The 13,927-nt window shown below is 31.6% G+C and overlaps 1 protein-coding gene across 1 annotated transcript; it reads right to left on the bottom strand.

Moving 5' to 3' along the window:
* Positions 1-6,808: 6,808 nt before the first annotated feature.
* On the bottom strand, positions 6,809-13,533 carry Ak2 (Adenylate kinase 2). Its single transcript, XM_073990488.1, has 4 exons — positions 13,292-13,533; positions 8,396-8,632; positions 8,160-8,327; positions 6,809-8,089 (listed from the first exon to the last, which is right to left on the bottom strand). The coding sequence occupies exons 1-4, from the start codon at positions 13,394-13,396 to the stop codon at positions 7,871-7,873; spliced, it is 729 nt and encodes a 242-aa protein (XP_073846589.1). The 5' UTR covers positions 13,397-13,533; the 3' UTR covers positions 6,809-7,870.
* Positions 13,534-13,927: the final 394 nt, after the last annotated feature.

Raw genomic sequence — 13,927 nt, 5'->3', positions numbered from 1 at the left:
GATCGTTATGAAATGATATGACAGCAATGGAAGACAAATTAAAAATTAGCCGAGCACAATCCTCGGCATCTCCCTCTATCGACATCCTTACTATAATATCTCTTATAGTGTGGCCAATGGATGCCAAGTGTGAATGGGCAAAGACAATAACACGGACAGAACACAAAAATTATGACGACAATAATTATTATGGGGAGCAGAGAGAAGAAATTGTGTTGTGGTGGTACCTACCCAAGAATCTAGGTGACGAAGACGTTGTCGACAACAACAAGGCAGAACAAGCAAAATTGTAAACAAACATATTTTTGAATTTAGTCACAAAACCGGCCAAAAATAATCAAGGAAAACACGAAGAGCCACAGCAAAAACATGCCGCAAAAACAAACACCTCAAAAGTGAAATACACCTGTGAAAAGAATGATCAGTTTTTGTTGTCGTTGTTGTTCTCGCTCTTTTGAGGAGCGGGATTTTTGTTGTCGTTTGTTTTCAAGAAGGTAGAATGTATATTTTTTATTTATTTATATATTAATTTGTGTATATACTTTTAATTCACATGTACACAATATATTGGCGTAGCAAAAAGAAATAAAAATAATAATTTCTATGTTAGCAAATTTTGTTGTTGGCCTTCAAAAAAAATCAATCAAAAATTGCGGAAAAATTATTCCAAGGTAACAAATTTTAATTAATCCATAAATAATGATTGACATGTGCTTAGGAAATGTATCGCTGTTTGACATTGAACCTCGCATGGCATTTTAATATTTTATATGCAACAAAAGCTTTGTTCCAGAACCTGCAAGAAGCTACTATTTTTTACTACGATACCATTTTTCCCTTTATGTTATCGGATAAAATAGTAAAAATTAGTAGAATCTTGCAGTTCTGGAACAGACCAAATGTTATTGAGAAGTAGGCACACATTTTCAAAGGTTGGTTGGATTTTTTGCCTTTTAACCTTCAATGTGAGAGATACTTACGTTTCAAACCCTCAGCCTTTTGTCTAACGAGGGTATATACACTTTGATACGATCAAAAATGCGAAATAATGGCTTCAGATCCCACCTTTGTTTGGACGAAATCAATTTCAGACAATTTGGAGTCGACAGGGCTGTCCGGATGGAGCGCAGATAGCCCTGGTCCTTGTATTATTTTGTCCAAACTTAATTCAAGTTCAAAGATGTGCCATATCGGTTCAATAACTCGAGTACTTGACCAACAAAAGTTTGTTGTTTGTTTGTTGTTGGTGTTTGAAACTAGCGAGAGTCATGTTGTTACGCTCTTTGAAAAAAACCTCTCTCCACACATAAAAAATAAAATTGAGATATGTTACAAAATGTTTCAAACATATATTTGTTTAGGCCCAAACATATTTCTAACATATATTTTTTTGCGTGTGTAAAAGATTTGGCCCAACTTTTTTCTTCCAGACATAAATTAGGTTCGAATATGGACAGTATCGCTTGACTCTTTTGGACCTTTGACAGAGGTGTTCAGAACTCTTTCGGTCCATGCCGGGAGAGGGAAAAACCACAGGCCATGGATCTGTTCCGTTGGCCAGATCCGCATCCACTACAATCCAATATCAGTAAAACGTAATGAGCATATGGAATGGGTGTTCTTCCGATGCAGCTCCGGCTTACCCACCTCCAGGAGTTATTTATTTATTTCAAATATTTATTTTAATAAAAAATTACAATAAAATTATATAAAACAAGTAAAAAAGTATCAGTCGGCTTTGCCGACAGAGATATACCCTCAGCCTGTATATATTGAAACAATTTTTCCCAAAATACGTATGTATTTAGGGGGTTTTAAAAATTTTGGGCGTTTGAACCGACAAAAATGTTGATTAGGATTAAAGATCAAAAGTTTTGCGGAGGAGATACTAAAACGAATGGATCTCCAGCCACTACATATGGTACCATAGGGGTTTTTTACACCCTTCGGGCTGTTTGCTCAAGAAGTATGGACTTGCCCCTAAAAAAACGTTTACCACCGCAATTGAGGCAGCGAATGCAAGTTGCTTCAACAAAAATCAAAGTGATTCGAGAGCAGGTCTTAAAGTGAACTTATCCGAAATTTTGTGTGGGAGTTACCGGATGGAGTGGACAAATATAGTCCATATTTGAACCTGATCTATATCTGGTAGATATATTAAGATGTGTAAAGTATTGACCAATTCGGCCACTTCCTTCAAGAGTTACCGTACGAAAAATTTTTCCGAACATTTTTGAACTTTTGTGGGGGAGGTACCTGAAGGAGTGGACCGATATGGCTTATCTTCAAACTTAAACTATGTTTGGACAAAATATTACTAAGGCCATATTTTGGACCGAATCGGCAAATCCTTTCGAGAGTTATCTTGCGCTCCAACCACCTCACACGGTGTCATAGGGGTTTTTTGCAACTTTCATGCTATTTTCTCAGGAAGTATGGACTTGCCCCTGATGAAACTTGTACCGTCGTATGGAGGGCAGTGAATACAGGTTGCTTAAACAAAAATCAAAGCGATTCGAGTGATGCCCCTAAACTGAACTTTTCCGAAATTTTGTGTGGGAGGTACCCGAAGGAGTGGACCTATTGAGACCATATTGGAACCTTATATTACTCTAGTGGAAAGTTTACGCTATACAAAGTATGGACCAAATCGGTTACTCCCTTCAAGAGTTATCGTGCGCACAAACTTTCCGAACATTTGCGAACTTTTATGGGGGAGGTACCGGAAGAAGTAGACCGATGTAGCTCATCTTCGAACTTAAACTAAGTTTGGGCAAAATATTACGAAAGCCAAAATTTGAACCAAATCTGTTCATCCGTTCGAGAGTTATCGTGCGCTCCAGCCAGCAGGACAGGCAGACAGACGGACGGACAGGGCTAGATCGAGTCCAAATTGTCTGAAACACATTTCGTCCAAACATACTTGGGGTCTAAAACCATTATTTCGATGAGGCACATTTTTATCGTATCAAAGTGTATATACCCTCCTTAGCCTAAAGGCTGAGGGTATAAAAATAGCACTAGCATCTAAGGCTATCGGCTAAAGGAGTTATTTGGCTGACTGCTGCGCCATAACATCTTCCAACATCCAAAATAATGTTGTCGCTAAGTCTTACCGATATCAACAATGTTGACAACTTTTATTCATATTTTTCATTCATAATTTTGCGTTTTAATTTTACCGGTTTTTGTCGGCAGCCAAAAAATGCGTTAGAGAATCCCACTACAGACATCATCGTTGTGACACTCGACTTGATTAACATGTTCTGGCAACCCGTCACGTAAATAGACCAACCGACTTAACCTCGACCACCGTGCTTTTCAGAACCATGGGAAATCTGATTGGCAAGGGTTTAAAAGGATTCACCAATCATCGTTTCAGAGAGCTGTCCATTTCCTCAGATACTCGGGTAGCTGGGAGAATTTTCTGGGACATCATCACTGCACAGCCGCTAGCTACATATGTATGTATCTGCTGGTCGAATACTCGAAATCAGACTAAATTTCCCAGCAGAGGCAGCGGGACAAGCAAATGAGCGTGATGAGCTTCGTCGTACGAACACTGAACACAGAGACATAGAGAACTTACTCTTGAAGTAAACAGGCTAGTAAGCGAACATAAGCGATAAAAGAGACTAGACCACCCACCTGGAGGATTACGTAAATTGTGGGCCACGTTTAAATCGAATCCGGGAAGGAAGGATAATACTTTCAACGGCGTGACAGTAACTGGCGCAAAGAAATGCGCGTGTTATTTTAAACGACAGTTTATAGAGCACCACAATTTACGATGGAAACGCGAAATCATCCAAAGCGTTGGGCCCACGCGGAATATCAATGATAATGCTTAATCAAGCAACTGGATGAACATGGAGTTGAGTATGTGTTCTTAAGCTATCGCTCGCCACCCATATTGTACAAGAATCCTGAAAAGTTGGCAGGTTGGTCCCGCTACTGAAGCCTGGCAAGGATGCCAATAGAGGTGAATCGTGCAGGCCGATTTCACTCCTGTCGCCAGTAGCAAAGATTATAGAGGCACTACTCCTCGCAATGATGAGGAGCAGTTTTCAGATGCCCAACATCAGCGTGGAAAATGCACAACACCAAAATTTATCCGGAAAAGGCCGCGCGACTGAATAGTTATGGTGGCTCTTGACCTATCGAATGCCTTCGGTACCGTCAACCATGCCAATATGTTCGAGAACTGTGCTGCCGGCCAGCAACTTGAGGACCTTATTCCTAATTCTGATCTTATCGCAAATAGCTGTGGCTGTGCGTACGACTTAAACATGCCATCGAACGTTACCCCCAATATTTTGGGGTAGTTAGTGGTCGAAAACAAGTACACTATCGACCAATATGTTGACAGTTCACGACTTGAGGAGCTTATTCCTAATTCTGATCTTAACGCAAATAGCTGTGGCTGTGCGGACGACTTAAACATGTCATCGAACGTTACCCCCAATATTTTGGGGTAGTTAGTGGTCGAAAACAAGTACACTATCGACCAATATGTTCAGTGGAAGCCTCATTTCAGCCGTCCAAGTGGTGAACAGTGTGGTAGTAGATTTAGCGGCGGATATTTTCATATTTCTCAGATGGAAGAACTGCACCAGGTAAGTTATGTAGACATTTAACCTATCACATATGTCATTTATGATAGGATCCTACGCCAAGATCGTCATACAATATTCCGCATACATTCCGACCTCTTTGCCGTTTTGGGGGTATGGAATTTCCGAAAGATAGAGGGTAAACAGTACCGGAGATATCACCCTGCCTTGGGGAACTCTCTGTTTCACTCTAGGGGTCTTGGATTGAAAAACGATTGGCGTCCACACATATGTTTGATTTTTCAACGATTTTAACACGGCTGACTACCCCAAAATATTGGGGTTAACGTTCGATGACTTGTTTAAGACGTCCGCACAGCCACAGCTATTTGTGATAAGATCTGAAGTATGAATAAGGTCCTAAAGTTTTTTTCTACCTTCTTGCGCATAAACGGGATATTTCATAGAGATTTGACCTGTTACTAAGCAATAGGGCTGTCTGTGGCAAGATATGCGACGACAGCATGACGCTACGCAGTGGAAGAAGATTCAAACCTGCCAGAATGTCTCCTCATGACACCAGTGGACCATCTTCATGAGGAGACGAAGGTTTTACCAGTGCATCAGCACACAGGATGTTGTCGATGCAGTACCTGCTTCGGTGTTGTCGCAGTGAGCAACGAGCCTATCAGGCAGGTTTGGATAGCATTCACACTGCTGTAGTCGCGCAGGCCGTACAGAGATGCAGTGTGGAGGATGTATTTGGGAACGGCAGCTGCCAAGGCAAACACAAGTGGTTTTAGCCCAGTTAAGATCCTTACGATGCAGCGGCCTCAATTGCGAATTGACGTCATGATACACAGCATATGCCAACCCAGCATCAAACCTATGCTTTTACGTATGTTTCATGCTGGTACAACAACACATGACCGACATGTGCATTGGAACCGTACGACACGCTGCATTTGTTTAGCTGCTCAGTTAACCCCACTCACCTGTCTCCTGATTCTTTATGGAGGTTGCAGAATTTTTGAGTCTGGAAACGGAGGAACCAAAACCTGATAACTGTAGAATATACGAACATATTTGCGTTGCAACAAAAACCACATCAACTGATGAGCACCATAAATTACGAATTGGGTTCCTATTCAAGTTCCCAGAAGGTCTATATCGGGCAACACTTTACCTCACATAAGTTCAACATTTTCACTTAAATTCAGTTGAAAGGCTGTTCGAGAAATCCTTTGAAATTTTTAACGAAGGTAGCTCTTCTGATTACAGCGGTACAATTCTTTTCGTAAATCCATGCTACCGGCCATAATGGTTTAAAAGCTTTAAAAAACTCCACTGTGACCAACTAAAGTGCCGAAAGTAATGACTCCAAAATTTTGCTACAGTTACATTCAGGTACACATTTTTTCGCACTTTAATCCAATTTAAGTCAATTTCTCGGATACTATGACTGAAGGTACTATATCTCGGTCAGCAAAGCTGACTGCCACTTTTTACTTGCTTTTTTGGACAGTCATAGAGTGAGGTTATTTTTGTTGCTGCCTGATTTTGCGAATTTCTCTATCTCTCTCTTGTAATATTGGTCCTCCCTAAAATTACTTATGAACCTTTCCTTCGTTAATCCATATCAATTGACATTATGAAATCACTACATTTCTTTGCTTTGGCAAGATGCATATAGAAGAACAGAATGTATATAAATTAGGGTGGGGCTATTAGTTTGTAATGAAAAAAATCTAAATGGGCGCTTCGCTTTTCTGATTGGGATTGTACTGAGCAAAAAATATTTTTTGGAAAATTTGCTAATTTGGGCACATATTTCGTAAACTATTTGAAATTTTGACTTATTTTCTAGAATAAAGTTATAGCTATTGTCTCGGGCTACAATTTCTCTGAACACATTCAGGGCAATCATGTATAAAAATTCCGTGCTGAATTTGTTCACAGTGCTCAGTACAATCCCAGGAAACAAAAACCAGAAGCGCCCCTTAAAATGTTCAAGTCGTCCCCACCCTAATTTATATGGCTCACATAATCAACTAATCTTCGCTAATTTTGGACAGACATTTACTCAATTTGTTTCCAATTTTTTTCGCCGTTGTTTTGATTGTTACTAAATGATTTTAATAATGTCTTAGCAAGGTCAAACACAAACGTTTAACATATCAATACTATATACATATAAAGTCAAATATGCCCTATCACAGCTTCTGAGTAAAAACTTGCAAAAACAAATCAAATTATTTATATTTAGTTAAATGTTTATTCTTATTATTTTACTGTCATTGCTTTAGGTACAATCTCATTAATGCTCAGAGCAACACATCAGTTCTTTACTGATGGCAACAATATTGTAATTCCATCTTTAACTGGCATCTGGTTTTTTTACATAGATTACTTATAATATGTGTGATTATAAGAATATATTTCGATTTGATTTCAAATATTACTTTATTAAAGTATGCTACGCTTTGCTTGCTTCAGTTACTATCGATTGTACCATAGGAGGATGGAATGCATTGCCAATTCTGAGTTTCAAAAAGGATAACAAAAGGAAAGGGAATTCAAGTGGCATATCATAATGATATGAAGCAAAGAATTTGGTAAAGGCATGGAAAGTCAAGCTAGGATTCGGATGGTTGGTTGGAATATACACTGAAGAAATGTCATTAAATATTTGAGAGTATTATAACATTAAGATATTTATATATGTAAAGAATTGAAATGTTAAGACTTTTAAGAAAAATAAATGCGTTTTAAAATCTCAAAAAATGTGTTCTGTAGATATGTTTTGATTTGTTAGTTTTCTTTTTTTTTCTTCTTAAAAGGGGGACTGGGTCTGTTTCTTTTGATCTTCTGTGGTATTTCAATTACATTTGGGACATAATACAATGTGGTTTATATTGTTTTTATATTTTTTCTTTGTTTCGGTTTCATTTTATTATACATTTATAATTATAAGAGTTGTTTTATGTTGTTATTGTTTGCTCTTCTTTTTTTAAACATAGTTTACATATATACACCTATACATAAGTAGCTATGTATATGTGTTACATATTGACGCTATAAGTTGTGTGGATAGTAAAATCTAGAATATTTGATTCTAGGGGATTTTTTCTCAAAAAATTAAATCAAAGAAACATTGAACTTTAGTACATAATTAATTAATTAAATCCTATAAACACCTTTGTTTTAGTTGTTGTTTTTTCTTTCTGGCAGTCAAAATAAAATAGGAGAAACTCAAATAATCAATTATTAAATCAAGTGAAATTTTTATCAAATAATTTCCTAAAAAAGGCCCCCAATCAAGATTGTTGTGCCTTTTGTTTGCGTTGACGTTGGAAAATGGAATCAATGTGGGAGAAGACATCACTGGATTTTCTGGCAGCATCAACGGCAAAATGCAAACCTCGCAAGGCATAGTAGTCAACCAAAGGCTTGGTTTGTCTGTGATAGGATTCCAAACGTTTTTTCAAGGCTTCAGCGTTGTCATCGCTACGTCTCATCAGGGGTTCACCGGTAACCTGTTGCAAAGGGACACCAAAAATTAATTTATTTAAATTTTAAATAATATTTCTTTTAAATTTAACTTACATCATCCTTCATTGGCACTTTGGGTGGAGCAAATTCTTCATGATAGCTACGACCACTGGCTGAATGAATCAAACGACCAGTAATACGTCTAACCAATAGACTATCGTCAATGGCAAATTCAATGACAGCATCCAATTCGCTCTTTCTCTTGGCCAACAATTCATCCAACTGTTAAGTTATAAAATTATTAATTAAATCTTTTGTTTTTTGTTTGTTATCTATTTCCCATTCCATACCTTTTGGGCTTGTACAACTGTGCGTGGGAAACCATCCAAAAGGAAACCATTTTTACATTCTGGTTTGTCCAAATTCTTATCGATCATATCAACGACCAATTCATCGGAAACCAATTTGCCTTCATCCATGACCTTTTTCAAGGTGGCACCCAATTCTGAACCGGAACTGATTTCAGCACGCAACATATCACCAGTGGACAAATGGCAAACGCAGTATTTCTCCTTCAACAAGGGAGCCTGAAAATATCAAAAATGGAAGGAAAACTTGATAAATAAAAGGAGATAAGACAATGGAGAGGTTAAAACTCATCATATATAGAATAAAAAATATTAAATGCAAATACGAAAAATAAAATATGAAATTATTAGATATAAATTAAAAATTAATAAATTCAAAATACAAAATTCAAGGTATAAATTATAAAATACAAACTATAAAATATAAAATAAAAAATTTAAAATATAATATATAATATATAAAAATACGAAAAATAAAATATTAAATTATTAAAAAAAAATTTAAAAAAAATATAAAATATAATATATAATATATAAAATATAAAATATAAAATATAGGATATAAAATATAAAATATAAAATATAAAATATAAAATATAAAATATAAAATATAAAATATAAAATATAAAATATAAAATATAAAATATAAAATATAAAATATAAAATATAAAATATAAAATATAAAATATAAAATATAAAATATAAAATATAAAATATAAAATATAAAATATAAAATATAAAATATAAAATATAAAATATAAAATATAAAATATAAAATATAAAATATAAAATATAAAATATAAAATATAAAATATAAAATATAAAATATAAAATATAAAATATAAAATATAAAATATAAAATATAAAATATAAAATATAAAATATAAAATATAAAATATAAAATATAAAATATAAAATATAAAATATAAAATATAAAATATAAAATATAAAATATAAAATATAAAATATAAAATATAAAATATAAAATATAAAATATAAAATATAAAATATAAAATATAAAATATAAAATATAAAATATAAAATATAAAATATAAAATATAAAATATAAAATATAAAATATAAAATATAAAATATAAAATATAAAATATAAAATATAAAATATAAAATATAAAATATAAAATATAAAATATAAAATATAAAATATAAAATATAAAATATAAAATATAAAATATAAAATATAAAATATAAAATATAAAATATAAAATATAAAATATAAAATATAAAATATAAAATATAAAATATAAAATATAAAATATAAAATATAAAATATAAAATATAAAATATAAAATATAAAATATAAAATATAAAATATAAAATATAAAATATAAAATATAAAATATAAAATATAAAATATAAAATATAAAATATAAAATATAAAATATAAAATATAAAATATAAAATATAAAATATAAAATATAAAATATAAAATATAAAATATAAAATATAAAATATAAAATATAAAATATAAAATATAAAATATAAAATATAAAATATAAAATATAAAATATAAAATATAAAATATAAAATATAAAATATAAAATATAAAATATAAAATATAAAATATAAAATATAAAATATAAAATATAAAATATAAAATATAAAATATAAAATATAAAATATAAAATATAAAATATAAAATATAAAATATAAAATATAAAATATAAAATATAAAATATAAAATATAAAATATAAAATATAAAATATAAAATATAAAATATAAAATATAAAATATAAAATATAAAATATAAAATATAAAATATAAAATATAAAATATAAAATATAAAATATAAAATATAAAATATAAAATATAAAATATAAAATATAAAATATAAAATATAAAATATAAAATATAAAATATAAAATATAAAATATAAAATATAAAATATAAAATATAAAATATAAAATATAAAATATAAAATATAAAATATAAAATATAAAATATAAAATATAAAATATAAAATATAAAATATAAAATATAAAATATAAAATATAAAATATAAAATATAAAATATAAAATATAAAATATAAAATATAAAATATAAAATATAAAATATAAAATATAAAATATAAAATATAAAATATAAAATATAAAATATAAAATATAAAATATAAAATATAAAATATAAAATATAAAATATAAAATATAAAATATAAAATATAAAATATAAAATATAAAATATAAAATATAAAATATAAAATATAAAATATAAAATATAAAATATAAAATATAAAATATAAAATATAAAATATAAAATATAAAATATAAAATATAAAATATAAAATATAAAATATAAAATATAAAATATAAAATATAAAATATAAAATATAAAATATAAAATATAAAATATAAAATATAAAATATAAAATATAAAATAAAAATTATAAAATATTAAATATAAAATATAAAATATAAAATAAAAATTATAAAATATTAAATATAACATATAAAATATAAAATAAAAATTATAAAATATTAAATATAACATATAAAATATAATATGCAAAATATTAAATAAAAAAAAAATATGATATAAAAAATTAAATATTATTTTGGAAGACAACCATTATAATATGGGAAATGTTTCTTGTAGCCGGTGTTCTAATCTGTCTATAGGCCAAAGTTATAAATTTCCGGCCAATGCCGGCCATCAATACATTTATTAACAAAGATTTTTTTTCTCGTAACCGGCATTCGACCAAAACAATAAGGGGAAATCAAGGGTGTTTACGGAAGATGGACTTCCACAACAACAAAAAAGTACATCGTTGTTGACAGATCTACCAGAGGTAGATTTGACAAAGAGATCTACAAAGGAAGCATTGAAATGGATTTGTTCCCTGATAATTGTTGGCTCCATTTCTTTGACAATTGGATTCCTAAGTTGTTTGATAGTATTTCTGATATTTTCAGTTCATCATTCCGATACTGATATCTATGTATATATTTAAAGGTTTCATATAGCTACATATAAACATACCCATATATTCTAAAAATCATAAAAACATGATTGAACATAATCAAATTTGTTATTTTGCAATGGACAAGGGTCAATGCAAGAAAAACAAAAACACAACGCTTTTCTAAATTGGACGCGTTGCAACAACTTTTCTTATCAACCGACGACAATTGAAGTAGTTGTTGGGGGAATAACTTTATCAACTAAATTAAATAAAGTTTCCAAAAATGGAATAATCAATAAAAGTGGAGGCAATTTCAAAGTAGATATTCTCAACCAATCAATTATTAACAAATGGCCATAGAGATATGCATTGCATAAGGGTGTCTCACGTGAATGCACTGGCGGCAACAGAAGTGGACAAGTTTCATAACACGGAAAATACATGGGAATATGCAACATTGAACGAGAACATACCATAACATTTAAAGGACATACGGTCGAAAAAGAAGAATTTGGAAGCACATTTAGTTTCAAAGGTAATTGGAATGCGAAGAGAATTAAGAAAGTTAAGCCGGCTTTGGATCTGGTCAGGGGTTAATGTCTTCAAAATTGATTGATTGAATGGAACAGCAATAAATGTTCCCATCATTCATTTGGACCTTATGGAAGACATTAGAAAATTAATTTCGCCCAACATTGATTAAAATGTTTTGAGAATGGTGTGGGCGGTCATAACTGCTATTTGTTTCATTGTCATTGTTAAGAATAAATGGAATCAGTGAGTATCTAGGTATTAATATCGAACAAAAATCTCTTACTTTGAGGGTTTAGAACAATGTACGTCATAAAATTAAGATTTGCCCCTACTTTGACCGATCTGTAATATAAATCCCTAAAAAATAATCCTTTGAAACGATCCATAAGGCCCTTTTTTGGTAAAATAATATAGAATGGCCGAGCCAAATTGAAACTGGGTTATTCTTTGTGTTTAGTTTTTTAGCAGATATAACTGAAGCAACAATGACAGCCGGAATTGAAGCAAGAGGCCTTTAGGTTCGTTTAAAAATACCAAATCTCCGACATATAGGACCCGAAAACTTGAAAATTTGATCTAGTTTGTCCACATTTGATGTAGGTTGTACATTGCTTAATGTTCCTTCACCAGCAATTACTTTAGATAGAATGCCAGCCCCTTATGCCCCCTTTAAGCCTATACAGCTGGGAAATTCAGCTAACTGACTCCTAATAGTTGAATTTCTGGAAAAAAAAAACACTCCCATAACAATGTTATACCACAAAGTTCTTATGTTTCATAATTACCAAACACCCATCCATAAACTGATCCTTAAAAATTCACATTCAAATTGTATTTCCTACACATATCATGAGGCACCCTAATGTATAGTTTTAATGGGTCGTGCTACTGTATGTGTGTGCGTGTGTTGTGCACTATATGGCTATTATTACTTTTTATCAAATGGAATTGTTGTGTATCGACGTTGAAGATTTTCCTTTTCTTTAATATTCTTTATCAGAAGCGGCAAATACTAGCTTCACGACCTTGATCTGACCGTTGCCGCCCGACGAAATTGTGACATGTGCCCATTAACAAAAATAGCGCGCCAGACCATAATTCTTGATTAGCATTACAAACTGGAAACTAATGTTACGGTCTGGTCACACCACCACCATCTTCATAAATTGCCTGACTGGCGACGGCTCACTATTTCAAAGTTATGTAACTTTACTACACTTTCCATTTGCTTTCAGTCTGTTTTTTTTGCAAAGCAATTCTTATGAGGTATTTGTTTTCACTTGCTACCTTTGACCATGGTGGGAAACAATGTTGCAGCTAGCTATGGCCAGCGCGGCGAAGACGTTGACAGATAACATTTGAGGGGATTTTATGTTTTCCATTTATAATTGCTTCAATTGATTATCCGCTCCAACTACTTACTTGAGTTCCCTTTCCAGAGCCGGGAGGACCCAACAGAATGGCATTGATGCCAACTTCAGGTTCATAACGAGATTGGGGTACGGGTTGTGCTGCGTTTGGAGCCATTTTCACTTAGAAATCTTCCGTCCGTTGGTCAGAGAGCCAGTAAACGTGGATGGATGAAGAAGTTGAAAAAAACAACTAAAGACACACGGCCGAAAAAATAAAAGATAACATAGTTGTTGTTGTGCGAGGAATGATGTGAAATGAAACAAACATATGATGGGAATGAAGGGGAAATTGAAACGTCAGAAAAATAATTTATAGCAGTGTGGTAACTCTTAATTAAATGAATCAGCTGACTGACTTTTTTGGTTGAAAAGAAAAAAAAACGGTGATTTCAAGAGCACGTTAAATTGTTTAATTTGGTGTTATTTCTGTTAATACAAATTAAGAAACGTCAAAGCTATTACCTTACAATCAGTTCCACGAAAAATCTATTGGGAGAACATTACCACGATTAGCAGTTGCATATTTCAAGAAAGATCAGAATTCTTGGTATGTATCAAGATCTATTTATTTCATCATGGTATGTATTTATGATGAAAAGACTGTCCACTAGATCGTGGCAGGGATGTTCACGGCGTTAACACCCAA

The sequence above is a fragment of the Musca autumnalis genome, unplaced genomic scaffold (assembly GCF_047663935.1).
Source record: "Musca autumnalis isolate F117 unplaced genomic scaffold, ASM4766393v1 scaffold_5, whole genome shotgun sequence".
In the NCBI taxonomy this organism is placed as follows: domain Eukaryota; kingdom Metazoa; phylum Arthropoda; class Insecta; order Diptera; family Muscidae; genus Musca; species Musca autumnalis.
Note: the sequence above shows the minus strand (reverse complement) of the source record. Positions and strands in the feature narration are given on the sequence as shown.

Excerpts from the sequence above, each read along its gene's own strand:
- Ak2 (XM_073990488.1), bottom strand. The coding sequence starts at position 13,396 with ATGGCTCCAAACGCAGCACAACCCGTACCCCAATCTCGTTATGAACCT. Across the intron at positions 8,328-8,395 it reads CAGTTGTACAAGCCCAAAAG|TTGGATGAATTGTTGGCCAA; the intron begins GTATGGAATGGG and ends ATAACTTAACAG. Across the intron at positions 8,090-8,159 it reads AAGTGCCAATGAAGGATGAT|GTTACCGGTGAACCCCTGAT; the intron begins GTAAGTTAAATT and ends CCTTTGCAACAG.